This window comes from Pantherophis guttatus, chromosome 3 (assembly GCF_059756535.1).
Source record: "Pantherophis guttatus breed Tessera chromosome 3, ASM5975653v1, whole genome shotgun sequence".
Taxonomy (NCBI): Eukaryota; Metazoa; Chordata; class Lepidosauria; order Squamata; family Colubridae; genus Pantherophis; species Pantherophis guttatus.
The window spans coordinates 179578461-179599081 of NC_142065.1; the positions used below are offsets into that span (position 1 = coordinate 179578461).

Below are 20621 nucleotides of genomic sequence, written 5' to 3' on the forward strand. Positions count from 1 at the left end.
GGTGTTGGTATTATCCCAAACCAACTCTCTTCTGCCTGGCAATTGCAGAAAAAACAATTGGTTTTATAGTACTTAACAATTAAATACATTTATTAGAGAATATGTTTTTATGCAATTGTTAGCACTCAAATAATGTCAGGCAGGGTTAGAGGGTTGTAAAAACCCAACCTTCTAAGAAAAGGTAAGGCAGATAGTATGAAGAAGTAGGAATATTGTAAGTTGCAATGAGGAATGAAGTAGCGGTATTTATGGGCCTTTCCACATAACGTATCTTACTTGGAGGAAATGCCCAGCTTGCTGGAATCATTGCCCTTCCTATTGTGTGAGAAATATATTGTCTTCCAGCAGCATGTGTGTTCTATCATATGTGTTTTATTTTTAATCTGGAATGCCTTTTTATTTACAGAATGTAGAGGCTTTTGTAATAAAATTATATAACCAAATGCTGAAATGCCTTAGGGAATTATGAGAAGTCAAAAAAAAAAAAAAGATTTGCACAGGAGCTTTAAAAAGTCTCCAATGTTTCTTTTTTCATCTATTCAGTTAGTGTATTTCTCCTGAGGAAATATCTTCTTGAACTCAGTTAAAACATGCATAGGATTACACATCATCATAACTTTTCATTACACAAGTTGCTCTTTTATAGTTATTGACATTGATAATTTGTTTTTTATAAACCTCTGAATTACTTCGTTACTAATTATTTATTCTTTTCAGGACTCATAAGGAAGCATTAACCTTGCCAGCATATTTTAAACCGTGTGTGGTTACCTTCTTAATGACAATTTAGTGGTCAAACACATTTCATAATACACTTGTGGACCTGACTTTTTAGTTTAACCTGCTGTTTTTACCAACATAAACCCCCATGTTTCATTCTACTAAGAAAAACATTTTGAATTGTTTTACCTGCAATGAAGTGGTCAGTCGTGAAAAACAACAAAAAAGATTTACTAAGGTAGATTTTTTAATTATTCTTTTTGGGCTTGTGGTTTATACATTTGATATTGGAACAGATCTCTGGACGGCAAAGAACTTTTTGTGTGAAGGCCAGTACTTGAAAGGTATCCTAATACTGTCCACAGGACTGTTTTCATCAATAATTATTCAGTTTTTCAGTTGTACCTGGTTTAAAGAAGATGAAACTGAAAAGCTTGCTTGGACGTTTTATTTATTACATTCTTTATATGGTGGATTATTTACAAGGTAAGTGCTGAATTTTAACTTAGAGCCGACATACTATATTATAAGGGCATTAAATGAATTTTTATAGATAGCGATGATGTTAACACATAATGTGACTGCTTGTTAAATTTTTTTCTCACATTTCAAACTATTATTCCTACCTGTACGAATAAGGTTTCTATAAATTATTGTTTCATTCAGTTTATAGTAGATTTGTGTAAAGGAGGCATAATACATTTGGCACTTCAGTTTGACATCCAAGACAATGATCTGCCGTGGGGGTCAAAATGAAGATGATATCTTGATTTCCCAAAGGGCAAAGCTAATCTGTTTCAGCTAGTTTCTTTGCTTGAAGGTAACTGTCTTCTATGCATTATATGCAGAAAACCATCAAAGGGCTAATAAAATAGGATACAGTGGAAGACAAAAGTATTTGTTGCACTAATACACAAGTAGAGGATATTAGGTGTTACTGTACAGTATCAGAAATCTGTAGGTCAGCAATATCTTGAAGATCATAAAATCACACATTTCTTTCATTTCTTTCATTTTGTCTGAATTATTAGCCATCCAGTTCTTACATTATTCTTATTAGAGTTCATCCAAAAGTGCTTTTTCAGGAGGCAACTGGACTTTCTCATTTTTCTTTGAAGATGTTTCACTTCTCATCCAAGAAGCTTTTTCAGCTCTGACTGGATGGTGGGGAATGGAAGGCCTCTGGAATGGCATCTGACCATCCAGTCAGAGTTGAAGAAGCTTTTTGGATGAGAAGCGAAATGTCTTCAAAGAAAAATGAGAAAGTCCACTTGCTCCCTGAAAAAGCACCTTTGGGACAACCATGACTTGGATGACTGATATCTCCATAGATATTAGAGTTTACCTATTCCAGGCCTGTCAAACTAGCAGCCCATGGACCAGATATATCACGCAAAGGCTACACCCACCCCGGCTCTTCAAAGGCAAAAAATGTCATGGTATGTCATGATCCGGCCTGTGACGCGATCGAGTTTGACACCTGTGACCTATTCTGTAAGCTGATAAAAAATTTAAAGATAAACAATCAAAACCCATATATTCATACAATATCTATAATTCAATTTATATTTAACTAGCTTTCAAGAAGTAGAGTCAAATGTAACTCATCAACTTCTCCCTAAAAGGTACAATAAATATATTACTTTATGAGATTCAGTGTAAGGCAAAGTCCAAAAGTAATTTCTAAGCTGTGAATTTATCAGCAATTTTGTAAAATAGTCAGTGTGACTACAACACAGCTTGGAAAACAAAAGGCTCATATGAATGAATGAACGAATGAATGGTATAACAGCCTGATTTACTCGACTTATTTTTCTGTATTTTACAGTGCTTAGATACTAGAACCAGATGGTTAATGTTCTTGATTGTTTTATTTAAAAAATCATGCAGGGTTATTCTGAAGGATAAATACATGTCCATAAAAACATAACATAACATAAGAAAGTAGTGTTATCTTGACAGATAATAGACTTACCTTTCTGCCTGCACAGGAGGCATTCTCAAAGGAACAGGAATCAGTTCCTTGATGTTATTTCACAGCTGCATTCTTGCTTTTTGGTAATATTTTCTATTGAAGGAACATTGTTTTTATGGTGGGGGAGAAAGGCACTTTTATCTGGTGCAATATAGCATTTCAGATAAATTGTCTTTATCTCTGTTTATCTGCTATTGCCTCTCTACTTCTACCTCTCTAGAAATGTTCAGAGAGAGTAAGAACTGTATTTCTGAACATTGTTAATTAAAGCCAATTGTTGAAATGTCATAAAATATACAGTCAACACTCTGGCAGCTGCAAAGAGATACTATAGCCTATTTTTCCATATGATGAAAGGCATTTAACTCAATAGTGCAGCTGTTTTAGGATTGAGAAAAACAATGAAAAGCTGGTCATTGTTGGGAATTATATAGTTTTAAAGTATGTGAATGGAGGAAAGGCCCCTGTGCTGATTTAATGCTCTCATTCCTACTTTATGTAGTAGCTGGTTTCTCCATTGTTTCTACCTATGATGCAAAAGCTGTCTTCTTGGAAGGATGCTTAATCAAAATAAATCCTGCTCTTTGCATTATAGCTAGGGGCTCTTGATAGCACTAGCACACCAGCAGATTCTGATGTAAGGATCAGACCTAAATCTATGGTTTCTCTATTGGCAATCAGACAAACATCCAGCACATATGAGAAAAGGGGGCATTCCATCTAATAAGAGACCATTAAAGTCATTAGCAACCATGATACTCTGCAGTCAACAGCCGTATGTTTCACAGTGTGCATATTTTTTATCTTTTTCGAAGAACACCCAACCTTTCTAGTGTGCATTGCAAATAGAAATGGAACACAATTTTCATATAACTTAGAGATGCAATAACCAGAACATATGTATATACAATATATCACAACCAGTGGTGGGTTGCCCCCAGTTTGGACCGGTTCGCAAGAACCGGTAATAAAACCGGCGGGAAGCTCCACCCACTGACCCGGACATCATCAAAGTTGATCTGCGCATGCGCAGAAGACTGCGCGGGCGCAATGCGAACTGGTAGTAAAGGTAAGTAGAACCCACCCCTGATCACAACTCAGTCACAGTGTTATCAAGCAGCAGCAAAGGAATTATTTTATGAAAATAAATTTATCAGCAAACCCAATCTTCTATGATGAGAACAGAACAGATTTATGATTTCTACCACTGCTACCATTGCAGAAATCACTTGAATTTTTAAACTATTCTGACGTGGTTTCGCAACCACAACCATTCTTTTTTTGTACTTATAACTACAGAGCAAAGCAGCATTTTTCATTTTGATGCCATGCAAACAAGACAGTGAATTCTGAAAGGGTCTTACTGCTCTAAGAATTTAAAAATGAATTGACTAGAATGTAAACAACATTCTCATGGTCAAACATTCTCAGTTTTGAAATATTTTGGAACGCATATAGTCTTGTGGGTGAATATATGAATATTTTTCATTTCTTCCTGCACTCCTCTGTTTTCCCGAATTTGGTCTGGAGAATTCTAATCCTCTGGAGCAGATTTGGAATTAGAGGGCAACAGGGGAAAGGAAAGTATCTTTTGACTGCATTCTTCTGGAAAACAAATACAGTTGTATAAAACTTAAAACTTTCAGGATTTGCATATATTGAACTTATGGAACCTTCCATATAAGTATGAATTAATAGTAGTTGGGTATGCTTATACCCTGGTGAAAAAGTTATCTTTATGATACAAACCTTACTGGGGCTAACTGATTGACCTCAATGAGGTGTATTTCTAAAATTGGCATAGGTTATAGCAGCATAGTGATGGACAAGAAGTATGGAATTACTGTTCTAAGAGAAAATCTTGAAATAATGGCAAAGGGATATTGGAACATGCTGCAAAACTACTGTTTTGTCATTCAGTTCTAATCCCTTGATATGATACAATTTGACAATAGAAATAATTTCTGTAGCTCCCAATACCAAACACTCAAGATTTGAATCGCAAAAGTTGTATAGGAAACAAGAATTAATCTGTCTTGAAATATTTAATATATTATTTGTTTTAAGTTTTATTATTATTAAGATATTATGTCTTAGCCTCAAGGATACTTAGAGAACTGGGGAGTATTCCTGGTCTCACGGTACTATGGAAAATGCTAGCATACACTTACAACCTTTTCAGCTTTGAAAATTCACATATGCTAAAAATCAATCAGAATGTTAAGCTGCTATGAGCCCTATTTTCAATATTAATATATAAAGAATTCAGGCATATTTTCCAAGTAAACATGTACATGCTGGGTACTTTGCATCACACTGCTTTCCTATGCTGTACATAATAGATGAGAACTATTTGACAGAAATAATTTCAGTCTGCCATTACCAATAAATGAAGGCCCTTTTGTATGCAAGAGGAATTATATTATCCTGTTTATATCCCAATGGGGAAAAAGGGACAATATGCTTTTAGCAGCTGGATTGTAAAAACAAAAAATTGAATCTCAAGCCTTGTGATGCAAGATGTGTGAAAGTGTATGTGTGGATGGTTAGATGGATTCAATTGGAAGGACTCCTTCAGCAGTCAAAAATGCACTCACAGACCACTGTTTAAAGCAGACAGTTAAATACTTCCTGCAAGCTGTCATTTCACAAACAGCAATACAGGAGTTGTTTCTGCCGCCCATCCCCCATAGCAAGTTCCTACCTTTTGAAGGGGAAGAAAAGATCCTAAAAAACATGTCTGATCTTCTATCTAGCACCTCAGTATTGCCATCTATTGGTGATTTATATCAATAAAAGCAGTATTTTTTATTCAGCTATCAGCATCAAGCAAATATCATCTTCCTTTTAATAAAATGTTTGGGGTTTGGCAGGGAGGAGTGGTGAAATGGAAGATTGATCTACATCTAATTCTCTATACGTCTAGCTTTTTACTTTAAAGAGAGTTATTTTTTTTTCTCATTATAGATACTATTTCACATTAAAACATGGCTATCGGGCTGCATTTATATCAAACAGTTCCACCAACTACAACTTATGCTTCAGTGCAATGGCCGATATAAGTATGCTTCAGCTATTTAAAGCCTTCTTGGAAAGCACCCCCCAGCTTATCCTTCAGATCCACATTGTGATGGCATCTGACGATTCTACTTTTTCTCAATGTAAGTCTAATCTGTATTAAAAATGCAAAAATGCAATGTACTTATGCAAAAATATTTTTTTTACAACATTACAATGAAGATCAAGGTTCGCAAAGTGTAATGAAGATTAAGGTTTGCAAAGTGTAATCAATTACTACCTTTGAAAATAATTAAAGTATTTAAGTATTTTAATACTGTAATTAAGTATTAAATATAATATAATACAAGATCATATAATATAATATAATACAAGGTCATATAATATAATATAATGCAAAGTCATATAATATTGACCTTGGTCAATTTTAAAAAGACTTTATCTGGACTAAACACTTCCACCAATTTGGGTACCTTTGCAGAAGGAGATTATTGGCCTGGTAGCTAACTTTTAGTTTCCCTCTGCTTTATTTCAGGTACAGAGGCACCTAAAGACTGATTTTCAAAATTATCTCAGTTTATTTTGCTTTTGCTTTTACTTTTATGTCAGCTATAAACCACTTTGGGAATAGTGTCATCCTGGAAGGTTGCAAATAAATTTTAATAATCATAAATGTCAATCCTCAAATCAAGGCAACATGAATTATGACTGAAGATCTATTCCCTTTGGAAGACATTCCATTAGTGCAAGTTGATTAGAAGAAATTTTAGACTAAGTTGTTCATGATCCTATATTATCCACCTTTTTTTTAAAAAGTGTTTAATATAAAAATCAGCAACTTTTTTTGGCCTGAACTAACCCTCCCTATTTTTGTTTTCTTTTAAAGATGTTTCCATCGCTTTGTCTTTCTGCAGCATTTCCTGTGCAACAGTGAACTATCAGATAATTTTGCGAAAATCTCTGCCTGATAAAAATGAATTTAGTGGGGTATTTTGCAAACTTATATATCTTTTCTATAAACTCATGACATTAACTTCTTGGATACTTACCATTGTCTTACTCTCAATGTTGAGCATTATAGGTTCTATTGTTCTGCTACTTATTCTTTGGTTTGTAAATCTAAGCTGGGTGATAAAGCAAAACACTGAATTTTGTAAATTGAAAGTAACAGAATCTGTTTACAGGTTGATTGTGGCAATCATTCTTATTTTTACCTTTTTTAATATCAAGGGAGAAAACACAGCAATTGTCCAGACTGTTTATTATGTTTTTCGAATAATTGTAACTGTAATTATACTGTGCATATGTGGGTACTGGAAATCATTACTTGATGAAAAAATATATTTGTCAACATTGATTATTGTAGCTGTGATCTTCCTAATATTAGGTATTATTTCTCTTATTATATATTATATTCATTTTCATCCTAATATTTATTGCACACAAGATGAAATCGATGGACTAGAAGTAGAAAGAGTAGAACCCTGCAGATTTAGTAAATTTCTGATACAATAAAGGATGCTAGATTTGGCTTTCAAAAATATGTATGATTGTTAGATGGCAATATATCATTTTGGAAACTTTTAATTCTCTGCTTCCACTAACTTTTGCAACCCTGACCTAACAGTCCTACTTGTGCATACAGTAGTGGCCAAAATTGTTGAAACCTTTTGGGAAAAGTTTATTTTTGAGGTTTTTTTGGAATAGTACCATAAAATTATATATCAATGGAGAGATAATTTAATCAAGAATGTAATGCAACAAAGTTTGTTCAGTTATCTGTATTCTATAAAAAGTTATAGCCAAATAACCAGAAAAAGGAAGCACAACTTGCTTAGGTTGATATAAGGTAGCTTTCCTTCATATGATTGTAGCCAACGAGTACGAGAGTTTAGAGAGCCAATCAGGTGTCATCTTGTTTTGGCAATGAGCCAATCAGATCACAGTAGAGTTCAGTTATTGATGTCATGTATTGAAACTGAGAGGAGGACATTTGTCAGTGTATTATGTGATTGCTATCAAGTTGTTTGGGTTCTTTTGGGTTCTTTCATTTAGTGAACTTGTAAAACGTAATAAAATTAAAGTAATGGTCGCCCAGAAAGTGATGTAAAAGAGTATTATTAAGTGAACAAGGCTACAGTTATAAAGAAATTACAAGAAAAATTGGTGGAAACTTAACTAAAGGTGGCATTTCTAAGTTTTTGAAGAGGTATAAGACAGTGGTGAAATCCAATTTTTTTTACTACCGGTTCTGTGGACATGGCTTGGTGGACGTGGCTTGGTGGGGATGTGGCAGGGGAAGGATACTGCAAAATCTCCATTTCCACCCCACTCCAGGGAAGGATACTACAAAATCTCCATTCCCACCCCACTCCTGGGGAAAGGATATTGCAAAATCTCCAGTCCCACCCCACTCTGGGGCCAGCCAGAGGTGGTATTTGCCAGTTCTGCAAACTACTCAAAATTTCCACTACTGGTTTTCTGAACTGCTCAATATTTCTGCTACCGGTTGTCCAGAACCTGTCAGAACCTGGTATAAGGAGACTCAGTCAGTACAAAACCACACTGGTAAAGGCAGGAAAAGGCACACAACAGCAAGTGATGATAGAAGAATTAAGAGACTGTATCTATGTGACAGAAGAAAATCATCTGGATGTATACAAGATGAAATGGCGCAATGCAATGTGAAGTTGAGTACAAGGACTGTTCGGCGCAGACTGCAGGAATTTGGCCTAATATCTAGAATTCCATGAAAAAAGCCACTTTTATCTCTCAAACAAAGGTTGAAAAGACTAAACTGGGCTAAAAACCCATGTTACCTGGGCAGAGGAACAATGGACAGTATTATTTGGAGTGATGAGACCAAAATCAATAAAGTGGTGTTATTAGCCATCAAACCTCAAAAATGCAGTTTTCCCAAAAGGTTTCCACAATTTTGGCCACTACTGTATATAAACTAAGACTGAAATATACAGTATACATTTTATAACAAAACTTGGAACAGTGTTTAAAAGTCTGATTTTCGAGACATTCAAACTTATTTTGCTCCTTGACATTCAGGTAAGATCAGTGTGTTTTTCATCAATTTATTTTCACCAAATCTTTTCTCTCACTCTCAAGCAAAGTCAATGGGGAAGCCAGATTCATTTAACCAACTGTGTTACTAACTTTACAAGAACAGTGATTCACTTAACAACTGTGATAAGGTCATAAAATGGGGCAAAATTCATTTAACAACTGTCTTAATTAGCAACCCAAATTTTGGGCTAATTGTAGTTGTAAATCGAGGACTAAGTCAGTGACTAAAATATGGATCTAGGGCTCTTGAAGGGCCCCAAGACCCTTTCAGGGACCACAATATCATTATTTACTGGCCTATGTTGAAAAATAATACAATTTTAAAATCCCATCAACAAACGTGACAAGTGGTAGTGTTAGCTTATGCATCATTTTTAATTTTTACAGTAAATATAGATAAATATAACCCATACAAACAAAATCTCTTTTGAGTCTTTCATAAAAATGGGAAGGGATCTTGAATGAAAAAAAAAGGTTACGAAAGACTGATCTATGACTTCCTCTAAGACAGGGGTGTCAAATTCGATTTCATTGAAGACCGCATCAGGGTTGTGTTTGACCTTGGGGGGCCAGGGTGGGCATGACCTGGGTGGGTGTGACTGGGATGGATGTGACCGGGGTGGGCATGACTGGAGTGGGCATGGCCAGCTCGACATTATTCCTGTGAGGGGCACCTGTGGTGGCTAAGTGCTAAGGCAGGACTTCCATCAGACCCTCCCTCACTCTCATTATAATCTTCCCTCCTTCCTTCCTTCCTTCCTTCCTTCCTTCCTTCCTTCCTTCCTTCCTTCCTTCCTTTTCTTCTTTTTCCTTCCCTCTTCCTTCTCCTTTGTCTTTCCTCTTTCCCTTTCTCCTTTGCTGTCCCTTCTTGCATGCTCAAATGCAAAAGGAGAAACATTTCTCATTTTGTTTTTAGTTTGTTTTGCTAGCCCTCTGCCAGCAAAAACAGAGCCTGGGAAGGCTGCAAGTGGCCCCCCTGGGTTCTGTTTTTGGCTGCAATGAAGCCCTCTGCCTCCTGCAGCCCTCTGCCAGTGAAAATGGAGCTTGGGGGGCTGTGCACACCCCCTGGGGCCCTGTTTTTGGCCACCACAGCCTACTGCAGCCCTCTGCCAGTGAAAACAAAGCTCATTTTTTCTGGCAGAGGGCTGCAGGAGGCCATCATGGTCATAAATGGGGCCAGGGGGCTGCACACGGCCCTCCCGGGCTCCTTTTTTGCTGGCAGAAGCAGTGAGGGCTGGTCCTTTACTGTTTCCAGGGCGGCCCTGCAGGCCAGATGCAGCCTGCGGGCCTTGAATTTGACACGCCTGCTCTAGGAACTCAAGAAGTTTTGTTTGTTATTAAATTTTAAAGTCAATAGCATTTATTTAGTTTTGCCTACCATGTGTCAAAATCTATTATATTATATGATTTACAAAATGTAAATGTTTCACAAGAGGTGGGAACAAATATTGAAATAATGTTGTAGTATTAATTAATTAATTAATTAATGTAGTTGTATTAATAATTATTCAATTAGAGGGAATAATATGTAAATATGTGTTTTTTCTGATGCCCCTTTTTAATGTTTTGGTTGTTTTCTTTTTTCTTTTGGTCTTCTTTTGGTTTTTTTGGGAGCTTTGTATTTTAACCTTGTTTTGAATAAAATAAAATGTATAACAAAAATATTGTATGATTTACAAGTTATTTTGAACCAAGCCCACTCTTATTTATTCAATAAATTGTTATTCAATAATGATCTAGCTTGCTGCAGGAATTTTCTCTCTCCCCCTATTGCCTGCTTTATGATTATCACAAAAACGAATTTAGTGAAAGGAACAAAGTTTTCTCTTATGCTCATCAGGATGGAAGATTCCTCAGAATCATTAAAAGTATTTTAAAAGCTATCTCTGGTTTATTCCATTTAACTCAAAGATAGGCTTTGCCATGTAATTACATCTGCCATGTAATTTCTTGATTTCACCACATGAGGGCTCATTTATTAGAACAATATACAGATAAATACAGCATAGAGCGAAATTTACAAGCATTTCTTGCAAATAAACAATAAACCCAAGGCTGTACTGGTTAGGTGTGTTTTAAAAGGACATTCTAATATTTATTGATCATTTTCAATTAATATCAATCTACTTAAACAGTAATATGAACATGCATATATTAACTGTTGCATTTCAAATATAAGTTGCCCTTTTGCAAAATTTAAATGGTAAAAGAGTTCGGAGATTTTACTCAGCTGTATGCACACAATTGTGTCCACCTTAAAATTTAGCTGCCAATCTGCCAGTGGATTGTGCTTGACCTTGTCATTTTAATCTATCTGCAAATTGAAAACAAATGCATTCCCCCTTTCCCCCCAACTCCAGGTTGGCCATGACATCCTGCAACAAGTATTTTAATAAGTTAAATGAAAGATAATAAACTATTTCTTCCTGTTTTGACTACTGTCAGTGCTATGGATGAGGGACAGGATTCCGTGCTATTATTTGAATTACCTTGCTGGGCTCAATTGTGACATCTGGTGGTACTTGTGAGTTTACCCTATCTGTGTCAGAGGGCCTTGATTTATGAAGCTGTAATTGGCTTTCCAATAAACATTTGTCAGTGTAATGTACCCATTCAAACCAAAGCCTGCTTTATATGATCATATAAAAGAGCACTTAACTTTCAGCAAAGAATTGTCTGCCATCAAAAACACTCTATAAAGGATGGAAATTTATGAAGACTTAAGTACTAAAGAGTGATCACTGGAAGGCCAAAGTTCATTCTGAATGGTTAAGGCGTTGAGTTCTTCTGTGCACTGCTTATTCATACTATATGTATCTCTCTTCCCCTTTTTAATGTGTTGTACTCTAAATCCTGGATTTGTTTCTTTTTCTTTTTTTTTCCTGACATGAATGTGACCATGTTTTTTTTTAAACATAAGTTACTAACCAATTACTTTATGGGTAAGTAAGATAACAAGGGTAAGATGAGAGGAAGTGTGTGTGTGTATATGTATGTATGTATGTATGTATGTATGTATGTATGTATGTATGTATATATATATGTAGGTCTTTGGTTATTCGGGTTTTCTCCCGCGTAAAATTGGAAGTGTCTTGGCGAAACATTTCTCCAAGACACTTCCAATTTTACGCAGGAGAAAACCCGAATAACCAAAGACCTACATACAAACACCAGCAAAAACCTCAGAAAACAAATATATGTGTGTGTGTGTCAGGTTCTTCCGACGTAAACCGAGATTTTTATGCAGCCCTAGTTCAGTGAAATCACAATCCACTAGTTCCTAGGCTTTTTTCAGGCAGCCAGCAAGCATCCTGCTGCCCATCGGGAGACTAATATATATATATGATATAATCATATATATATATAATCATATATATATATGATTCAATGAAAATAGATTTATTTACAATTCCAGTTGGCTTTCATAGACCTACATTGCAATTCTTGAGGATGAAGGGTTGTATGATTCAAAGCTTACTACTAGCTACAGTTTTTGCACAGGTATGTTGACACTATTGCAGTATTGGTAGACCCTCATTAGGAATAAATGTCAAGTTAGACCTAGTCCATGACATGCTCCAAGGCAGTTCTAAGGTAATCTTAGATGAATTAGTTAATGACTTAGATAAGGGAATAGGAGGAGGACTCATCAAATTTGCAGTTGACACTAAGCTGGCAGGAATAGCCAACACCCCACTCAGGATCCAACTGACAGACTTGAAAGATGGACCCTATCCAACAACATGAAATTTAATATGGGGAAAAGCAAGGTTTTACACCTAGGCAGGAAAAACCAAAGGTACAAATACAGATTAGATGCAATCTGGCTCAAAAATAGTAACTGTGAGAGGGACCTTGGAGTCCTAGTGGACAGTCACTTAGTCAGCAGTGTCAGCAGCAACCAAAAAAGCTAATACAATCCTTGATTGCATAAACAAAGGGATAGAGTCAAGATCATGTGAAGTATTCGCTTTATAAATCCATAGTAAGAAACTGGAATACTGCATTCAGTTTTGGTCACTACGTTACAAAAAAGATGTTGAAACTTTGCAAAAAGTGCTAACAAGAGCAGCTAAGATGATTAAGGGCCTGAAGACAAGAACATATGAAGAACGGTTGCAGAAATTAGGTATGGCCAGTCTAGAGAAAAGAAGGACTAGAGATGATATGATGGCAGTATTCCAGTACTTGAGGGGCTGCCACAAAGAAGATGGGGTAAACTTATTTTCCAAAGCACCAGAAGGCAAGACAAGAAACAACGGATGGAAACTAATCAAGGAGAGAAGCAACCTGGAATTAAGGAGAAGCTTTCTAACAGTGAGGACAATTAACCAGTGAGACAGAAGTTGTGGGTGCTTCAGAAGTTGTGGGTGCTTCATCACTGGAGTTTTTTAACAAAAGACTGGACAGCCACCTATCTGAAATGGTACAGGTCTCCTGTGAGCAGGGGGTTGGACTAGAAGACCTCCAAGGTTCCTTCCAGCTTTATTCTGATTGATATCTTTATCATTGTCTAGTAATTTGAACAAGGACCCATGTTTTGTCATTAAAAGTACTTATACATTATTCAAATAATACTAGAACATCTAATCTAAGGCTCTAATCTAGAATAGTTAGACCAGTCTTTTACCAGTAAAGGGCAGATGGCAATATCCAGATGTGGCAGAGGCTGCAAATCCCAGAATTCCAGTTTAGCATGGCCAACAGTTGAGGACTGAATAATACTACTACCTAAAACATAGGGAGATCTCAAGATTTTGTCAACTGGTTAGAATGTCATATTGAGAAAAGTTACTTTATAAATAGCCATACACTATAGCTTTACATTAAAAGTAGAAAGAAGCATTCACTAGGAGCTTTAATTAACAATTAAAAATTTCATTATTCTATAGCAGTGTTGGTGAACCTTTTGTGGGCTTCTTGTGCGGCCCCAAGCCTCCGGTGGGGAGAGAGGGAAGCGTCAGCTTGCTGCTCCTGCTGCTGCCAGGGAAGTGGCAGTGCGAGAATCGCCAAGGCGAGGGGGCACCCCTCCCTCCCTCCCGTCTGAGCAGGCTACTTGCACGGCCCCACGTCTCTGGCGGGGAGAGAGGGAAGCTTCAGCTCACTGCTCCTGCTGCCACCGGGGAAGTGGCAGTGAGAGAATTGCCAGGGCAAGGGGGCATGCTTCTCTCCCTCCTCGCCCAAGTGGGCTTCTTGCGCAGCCCCAAGCCTCTGGCAGGGAGGGAGGAAAGCCTCATCCTGCTGCTCCTGCTGCCACCAGGGAAGCGGCAGTGCAAGCATCACCAGGGTGAGGGGGCACACTTCCCTCCCTCCCCACCTGAGTGGAATTCTTGCGTGGCCCCAAGCCTTCGGCAGGGAGGGAGGGAAGCCCTGGCCCACCTGTCCTTGCCTCCACCACCCATTCGCCCCTGGTGGCGGTGGTTCACAGATATCACTGTGTCAATGGGAAAATGTATAAGGGTGTTCAATTAACAATGCAGCCAGGAAGACCAATTGTGCAGAATTATATGGAGGAGCATAATATGTTTGTCCAAATATAGATTCTCTTTATTATCAGACTTTCCTATCAATGCTGGGAGACAGTAGCCATGTGTCCTCACTTCCCCTCCATGCCTAAGGATTTACAGGCTCTGTAATAACAGGACTATGGCCAGAGCCTAGACAGTGTCACAGAATATGAAATATAGCTGCTTTAATTATCCCAAACAGGCATTAAAGCAGATCCTTGGGGAATTTTAATTTACAAAGAATATTGAATGTTCACCCAGTTATATGCAAACTAATCTTTTTTTTTTTCCTGGCAAAGGAGCTGCCATAAGGAAAATCTCTCTTGTTCCCTAATTTGAGATGAATGTTTATCCAGACTGCCAGTGGAACTGACCTTGCTTTCAGGATTACTTATTCAGTTATATAACACCGAACACAACAGCCAGGTAGGGCACAGTTGTGAGAAATAATTCCCCGAACAGCATGTAGAACATTGTTTGGGTTGGCCTTTCCAAATTTCCAGTCACACTATATGGGTGATGTTTGAGCATATGGCATGGAAGCATTGTTTCTGTTGATTGCATTCACCGTGGAATCGATTTGCAAAGAGAATTTTTAGCTAAACACAGAAATGGTTAAGGAAAAAAATTCCTGACTGATATTTATGATTAGGCATCTCTTATATAAAATGTAATTCAGTATATTTTGAAACTTTTAAATTGCCTTAACACAAGTATTCCAAATTGCACAAAATTCCAAATTGCACAAAATCTGATCATCACGACAGGAACAGGCCAGGAACTGCCATGGTGGAAAATGCCCAGGCATCTCTTGGATGAATCAGGAAGGGCACCATTGCTTCCAAAGCTGATTTGAACCAAATTATTATGAATTTTTCCTGTTATTTTATAGCAGATGATTTCATCTTCCATTCTTAGTCTGCCTTGATTTCCTTCTACTATCCATTTCTAATGCTTTTTTTAGTAGGGTTTTTTTAAAAAAGAAAATAAACATGAAGTAAGTTATAGATTTTACACTTGGGCAGGAAAAACCAAAGGTACAAGTACAGATTAGGTGCAACCTGGCTCAAAAGCAGTAATTGTGAGAGGGATCGTGGAACCCTAGTGGACAATCACTTATTGTTCTTTGCAGTGTTCTTTGTTTCCATGAAAAAGAATCAGACTGATGGAGGACAGAAACATATAGGGAAGGGCAGAAGTGGGATTCACTTACCTTCCCTACTGGTTCGCAAATGTATGAGAGAGAGCTCACGCGCCTGGTCGCTTTGCTCGTACACGCCACCTCTGTGCATGCACATTACGTACGGGCGGGTGGGCAGAGCTTCCCGCAGTTGCCGCTACCAGTTCGCACAATCTGGAGAGAACCGGCTGAATCCCACCACTGGGGAAGGGGAATAGAGTGGTCTTTGGGATTTTCTAGTCTCTAGACTCAACACAATTAGTATATTTCCCAGAACTCTAAAAGATACAAAATAGATATTTTATTTTTCAGATTCTTGAGCCATGATATCTGAACTGCAGGCTGTTCACTTTGTGCCTGTCTCATGCCAGCCTTGCATTGCATGCTCTAGAGATATTGAGATGCATTGAGGCTACAATTACACTGTGTAATGAGTTGTAATTACACTGCAATTCCCAACACAATGTTTTGTGTAATGTAGGAAGAGAAATACTTACGCTGTTCACTCACAAATGACAGTAGAACACTTTTTTCTCTTAACAAAGAAATGTGTCGTGTGGTGTGTTTAATGTTTCCAATGGCGATACCGGGAATATATATGCAAGGATACACACACACACACACACACACACACACACACACACACACACTGTTTACCAGATAGTTGTTTTTAAAGATTAATGAATTCTTAATTAACAAAACTTGTATCAATTTTCTCAGACTTTTGACTTTATTATTCCTTTATATCCAGAATAATTTACTTACCGCCTAGTGTCTAGTGTTCTACTCTTCACTTTATAATTGTTGTCATTTTATTTTACTTTATTTTATTTATTAGGTTACATTGTGGGTAACGAAAGACAGTGAATATACCTAATGCTTTTTCCTCCTCCTATTTTCCCCACTGCAACCCTTTGAGGTGGGTTGGGCTGAGAGACTGTGACTGTCCAAAGTCATTGACTGGTTTCTCTTCCAACATTTTTCTTGGAAATCTAATTTTAATCTGTTTCTTTCAATGGATCCTGTCTGCATTTTTTGGGGGGGGGAGGGGCTACTTTGGTGTGCAACTTCAATCGATCACTAAATGAACTGTTGTAAATTAAGGATTACCTGTAACATATCAAAATAAACAAAAACATTATAATTGGTTTGAAAAATACCATTGGCTATCAGCTTATGATGAGAACTGATGTCCATATCTAGTGCTATACAATATCTGTATTGTACAAGCAAAGATAAAACTGACTTGCTGACTGAAGCTTCTTTTAACATTTATTCTTCTCCCTTATTTATTTTTTTTTAAAAAAAGTAGATGCATGCAGGAAGGAACAATGATTTATTCATTTATTGAGTAGTTTGTACTCACCAGAATATCTAAAAAGCTTTGGTATTGTAAAAAAGTACTTTGTAGAAAAAAGATCACTCAGAATTTAGTTATAACAAACACTTACTGGAATGATTTTGCTTATACTTGCAAGTTTGATGCAAGGACTTTGATCAGAAAATGCCTGAACTAAGCAATTGTATCATTAGCTATGTTGAGCCAGACTTTTTAATGTGCAATAGGTATGGTTAATTGTAGTAGTTATACCCAGTTTCTATATGATGTCATTTTCCCATAGCGGACAGTTCATGCTTTTCCTCCCTTCTATCTGTAGTTCATTTCAGTGGGTCATCTGTTCAATACAGTCAGGTATCCGGTGTGCGGGGGGAAATGGGTTTTACACCAGCAGTGATTGTCCTTTTCTCTTTTAGGGCTAAACTTCTCCCATATTGTTTCCTTTCATGGAACTGAGCATCTGCACTGGTATTGCATTTATTTCTGTAGTCTGAAAAATCCCGGCTTTGGAACCGGGATTTGGGTACAAAACAAATAAAAGTTTTGTGCAAAAGTCAATTAATTAATTAATCAACTCTCACATGTTTGTAAGGGTCATAGGTTACGGGAAGTGAAGAAGGGAGGGACAAGAGGAACAATGTGCTTCTTGGAGTCATGGATGCTCCATCACTAGAGATTTTAAGGCAAAGGTTGATAGCCTTTTATCTGGGTTGGAATGAGGACCTTGGGCGGGGGGGGGGGTTGGACTAGAGGATCTTCAAGTCCCTTTCCAACATGATGATTTTATAATTCTATCAGAAAAATTATGAAATGAACACTTCGTTATGATCCAACCATAGAGCATTTCTTTACAACTTCTAAAGTTACACTCTACTATAGAGTGCTTTGATAAAAGCCATTTTGCATCCATATGTACAATACAATCTTTTACTGTGTCTAAAGTGTAATTAAGGCTTCTCTCTTGGGTTTCTTTCTGCATCTGAAAAAAATTCGCCAATAAAATTATTGATTTGAGGGATTTAGAAATGTCTGGATGTCACGTGGGATGTGGTTTATCTACGAAGTAAAAGCCAACTGTTTTGACCCAGCTCTCCAAACACGACAAACCCTCTGAAGTGAACTCAAAAGATTCCTTTATTAGGAGTGCCGGCAGCCCTGGCAAAAAGTTTCTCTCTCAGGCTGACAAGTCTGGTTGGCTGAAGATGAATAGTTGTCTGCCACATCTATTCATCTCCGCCCCCTGCCTTTTATCCCCAGAGCTAGGGTGGAGCCTTGCTAGTAGTGGTGGCTCTTCCTTCCCAAGAATCAGCCCATGGCTTTCCACTGGTCTCCTCTTCTTTGACTTCTATGTAGCAGCACGTCAGGCACTGGACCCAACTGTTCCTCCTCATCTTCATCAACCACCTCTAGACCTGGGGGCTTTGACTGTCCATCTGAGGGCTGACGGATGGCCCAGCTCCATCCCCTTTTCCCCCTCAGAGCTCTCATGTTACCTTGACGCTGACCCTGACTCCCACGCCTCCTCCTCCTCTGATTCGGCTGCTGGAGGGGCCAGCAGCGACCAGACCACAACACCAACATTTCTACAATCCTCCAGCTTTCTCCACAGCTCTGCAGATCTTTCGCTTAATTTCTATCTTTGGAGGAGTTAATGCTCCATGCTGTGCAGAATAGCACTCTTCCATTCTGATAATATTTTTCTCTCCATTAATTTCCAAGCTTCACCATAAAATGTTTTGGAAGCTATGAGCTTTCCTTCTTCCTCTGACAGTCGAGTTGCTCTGATTTAAAAGGCTTTGTGTTGTGTTGGCATCCAACAAACAAGCAAATTGTGAGATGTGGGAGCAGTAGAATAAAACCACCAGCTTTTATATTCTTTCTGTGGAGGATGTTCTTTTCGAAAGCTAGCTATGCACGCACACCTGTCATCTTGTTCAAATAGCAGAAAGAGTGGAATGACCGTTTTAAACTTGTGGATATCTGTTTCCAATTGGAATAAAACAAAGACAATGACACTACACACTGATAATGATGGGGAGGATATATTGTCCCCAAATCACTTTTTTAATGTGCCATAGAAAGAGCTAGGTATTGCTGGAGACATTCCTTAAGAAGAATCATAGGTGGCTTTTCAACAGTAAAATGTTGAACAGAAGTGAAATGTATGAACACCTGAGAGCAACAAAGAACAGGAAGCAAGTGACATTGGCAAAAGATGATGGCTTGCAGCTGGTCTGCCTGAATATTAGAATTCTCTCACTGCTGTTTGGTCTTTATTCAGTATATACTATAATTGAGGTGGGGAGTGGAGAGAAAGGGCCTCATATTTCCTCGGTAGTTGACTCCATAGGGGTAGCCTAGCTTACCATTAATTATTTTTAGAAAGCAAATTTCAAAGACAGATAGTTAAAAACAATGGCTGGTTTTCCACACAACTTCCTTAATGACTTGTCAGATACAAAAGCAGTACTAATCTGATTAGTAACTGCGATTGAGAAAATCTACTGTAAAAATGAATCGTGCCCCAGGTTTGAACATGATAGCAGGCAAGACATTTGAGACTGGCCACTGTGAGACATAAAAGTGTCTTTGATGGAATATTTATTTCAGAAGATTTTTTTTAAAAAAAGCCATAAGAAATAATATTGTTTGTGTTTGCTTGTTAAATTTTATAGGCAGAGGAAGTGATACCCCAAATGTAAATCAGTAAAATCTGCTATATCATAGAAAGGGAAAGGAAAACTCAACAAAACAATTCACACACTAAGAGAAATTTTCCAGCCTTTTGGCAGCAGCTGCATAGGAGTTAAGAGGAGGAGAATACTGTATTTTGGAATCTTTGCTAAGCAGAAAAATCGGCAAACTTTCTTACATGGAACTTGGACATTTTCCACAGTGTTCTCCCCCCTCCTTCCTCTCTGTCTCCTCTTATATTTCTACTTGTCACACTCTGGCACTCACAACTATTCATTTTAAAGCAGTGAAACCTCTTCATTTCTCAAACCATGTAGACACTTCTCTGAAATTTATTAGAAAATGACAAAAATTCTCTGGCAACTGAAGTCAGGGCCAGAGATATGTCACCATCAATGATGAATGGCTCCCTGAGAGGAAATGGAGAAAGGCCTGAGTAGTAAAATGTAGCTCTGGGCCTTTGTGTTGAAAACTCCAGGCTGATATGTTGCTTTGGACAACTGGAGCCCAACACTCAATAGCTTAAATGTAGTCACATTTATATTTATCTGGAGGGAAAGGGACGAGCTATATTACGTTTTCTGGGACATCTATTAATCGGTAATGGTGAAAGAGATCAAATAGTCCCATAGATTCAGTTTATGACCTTTCTGATGCTACCCAAAAGAAGAACACAAGTTAAAAAAGATTTTAAGGTGGTATGCACTTTGAGGAATCACAGTTAATTCAAATAGATCCTATAATATAGTATTTGTCTGGTAACTTTTGAGTGAATAAATGGATAAAATTGTCTTGTATCAGACCACCTATTCTAGTGGTGAATCCAATGGTGGGTTCCTCCTGGTTCGGTCCGGTTCGGCCAAGCTGGTAACGGTGACGATATGATGTCACCGAACCGGTTCTCAAACCCCCGCCCTCCCACCGCCCCACCCTCCCATATTATTCTTAGCTTTTATTTGGTCCCACCCCCAATCTATTGCTGCCTCCTGAGTCCCAGCTGATGACTAGAGGGAAAAAAACTGTTTAAACTCTTGCCGCAGGGCTTCAAAGGGCCGTCCTACAGCTGATCAGTGTTAAAAGCAAACAAATGAGTCAGGTCGTACGTGCGAG

The 20621-nt window shown here is 37.8% G+C and overlaps 1 protein-coding gene across 1 annotated transcript; it reads left to right on the forward strand.

The window, feature by feature from the left end:
- Positions 1 to 747: 747 nt before the first annotated feature.
- Positions 748 to 10453, forward strand: XKR9 (XK related 9). The gene is made up of 3 exons (XM_034429050.3): positions 748 to 1206; positions 5663 to 5856; positions 6600 to 10453. The coding sequence occupies exons 1-3, from the start codon at positions 869 to 871 to the stop codon at positions 7226 to 7228; spliced, it is 1161 nt and encodes a 386-aa protein (XP_034284941.2). The 5' UTR covers positions 748 to 868; the 3' UTR covers positions 7229 to 10453.
- The last annotated feature ends 10168 nt before the right edge of the window (positions 10454 to 20621 follow it).

What these genes read in the sequence shown, in the direction of transcription:
- XKR9 (XM_034429050.3), top strand. Translation starts at nt 869, where the DNA reads ATGTTTCATTCTACTAAGAAAAACATTTTGAATTGTTTTACCTGCAAT. An exon ending in TATGGTGGATTATTTACAAG is followed by an intron (nt 1,207 to 5,662) that starts GTAAGTGCTGAA and finishes TTCTCATTATAG; the next exon opens with ATACTATTTCACATTAAAAC. An exon ending in CGATTCTACTTTTTCTCAAT is followed by an intron (nt 5,857 to 6,599) that starts GTAAGTCTAATC and finishes TTTCTTTTAAAG; the next exon opens with ATGTTTCCATCGCTTTGTCT.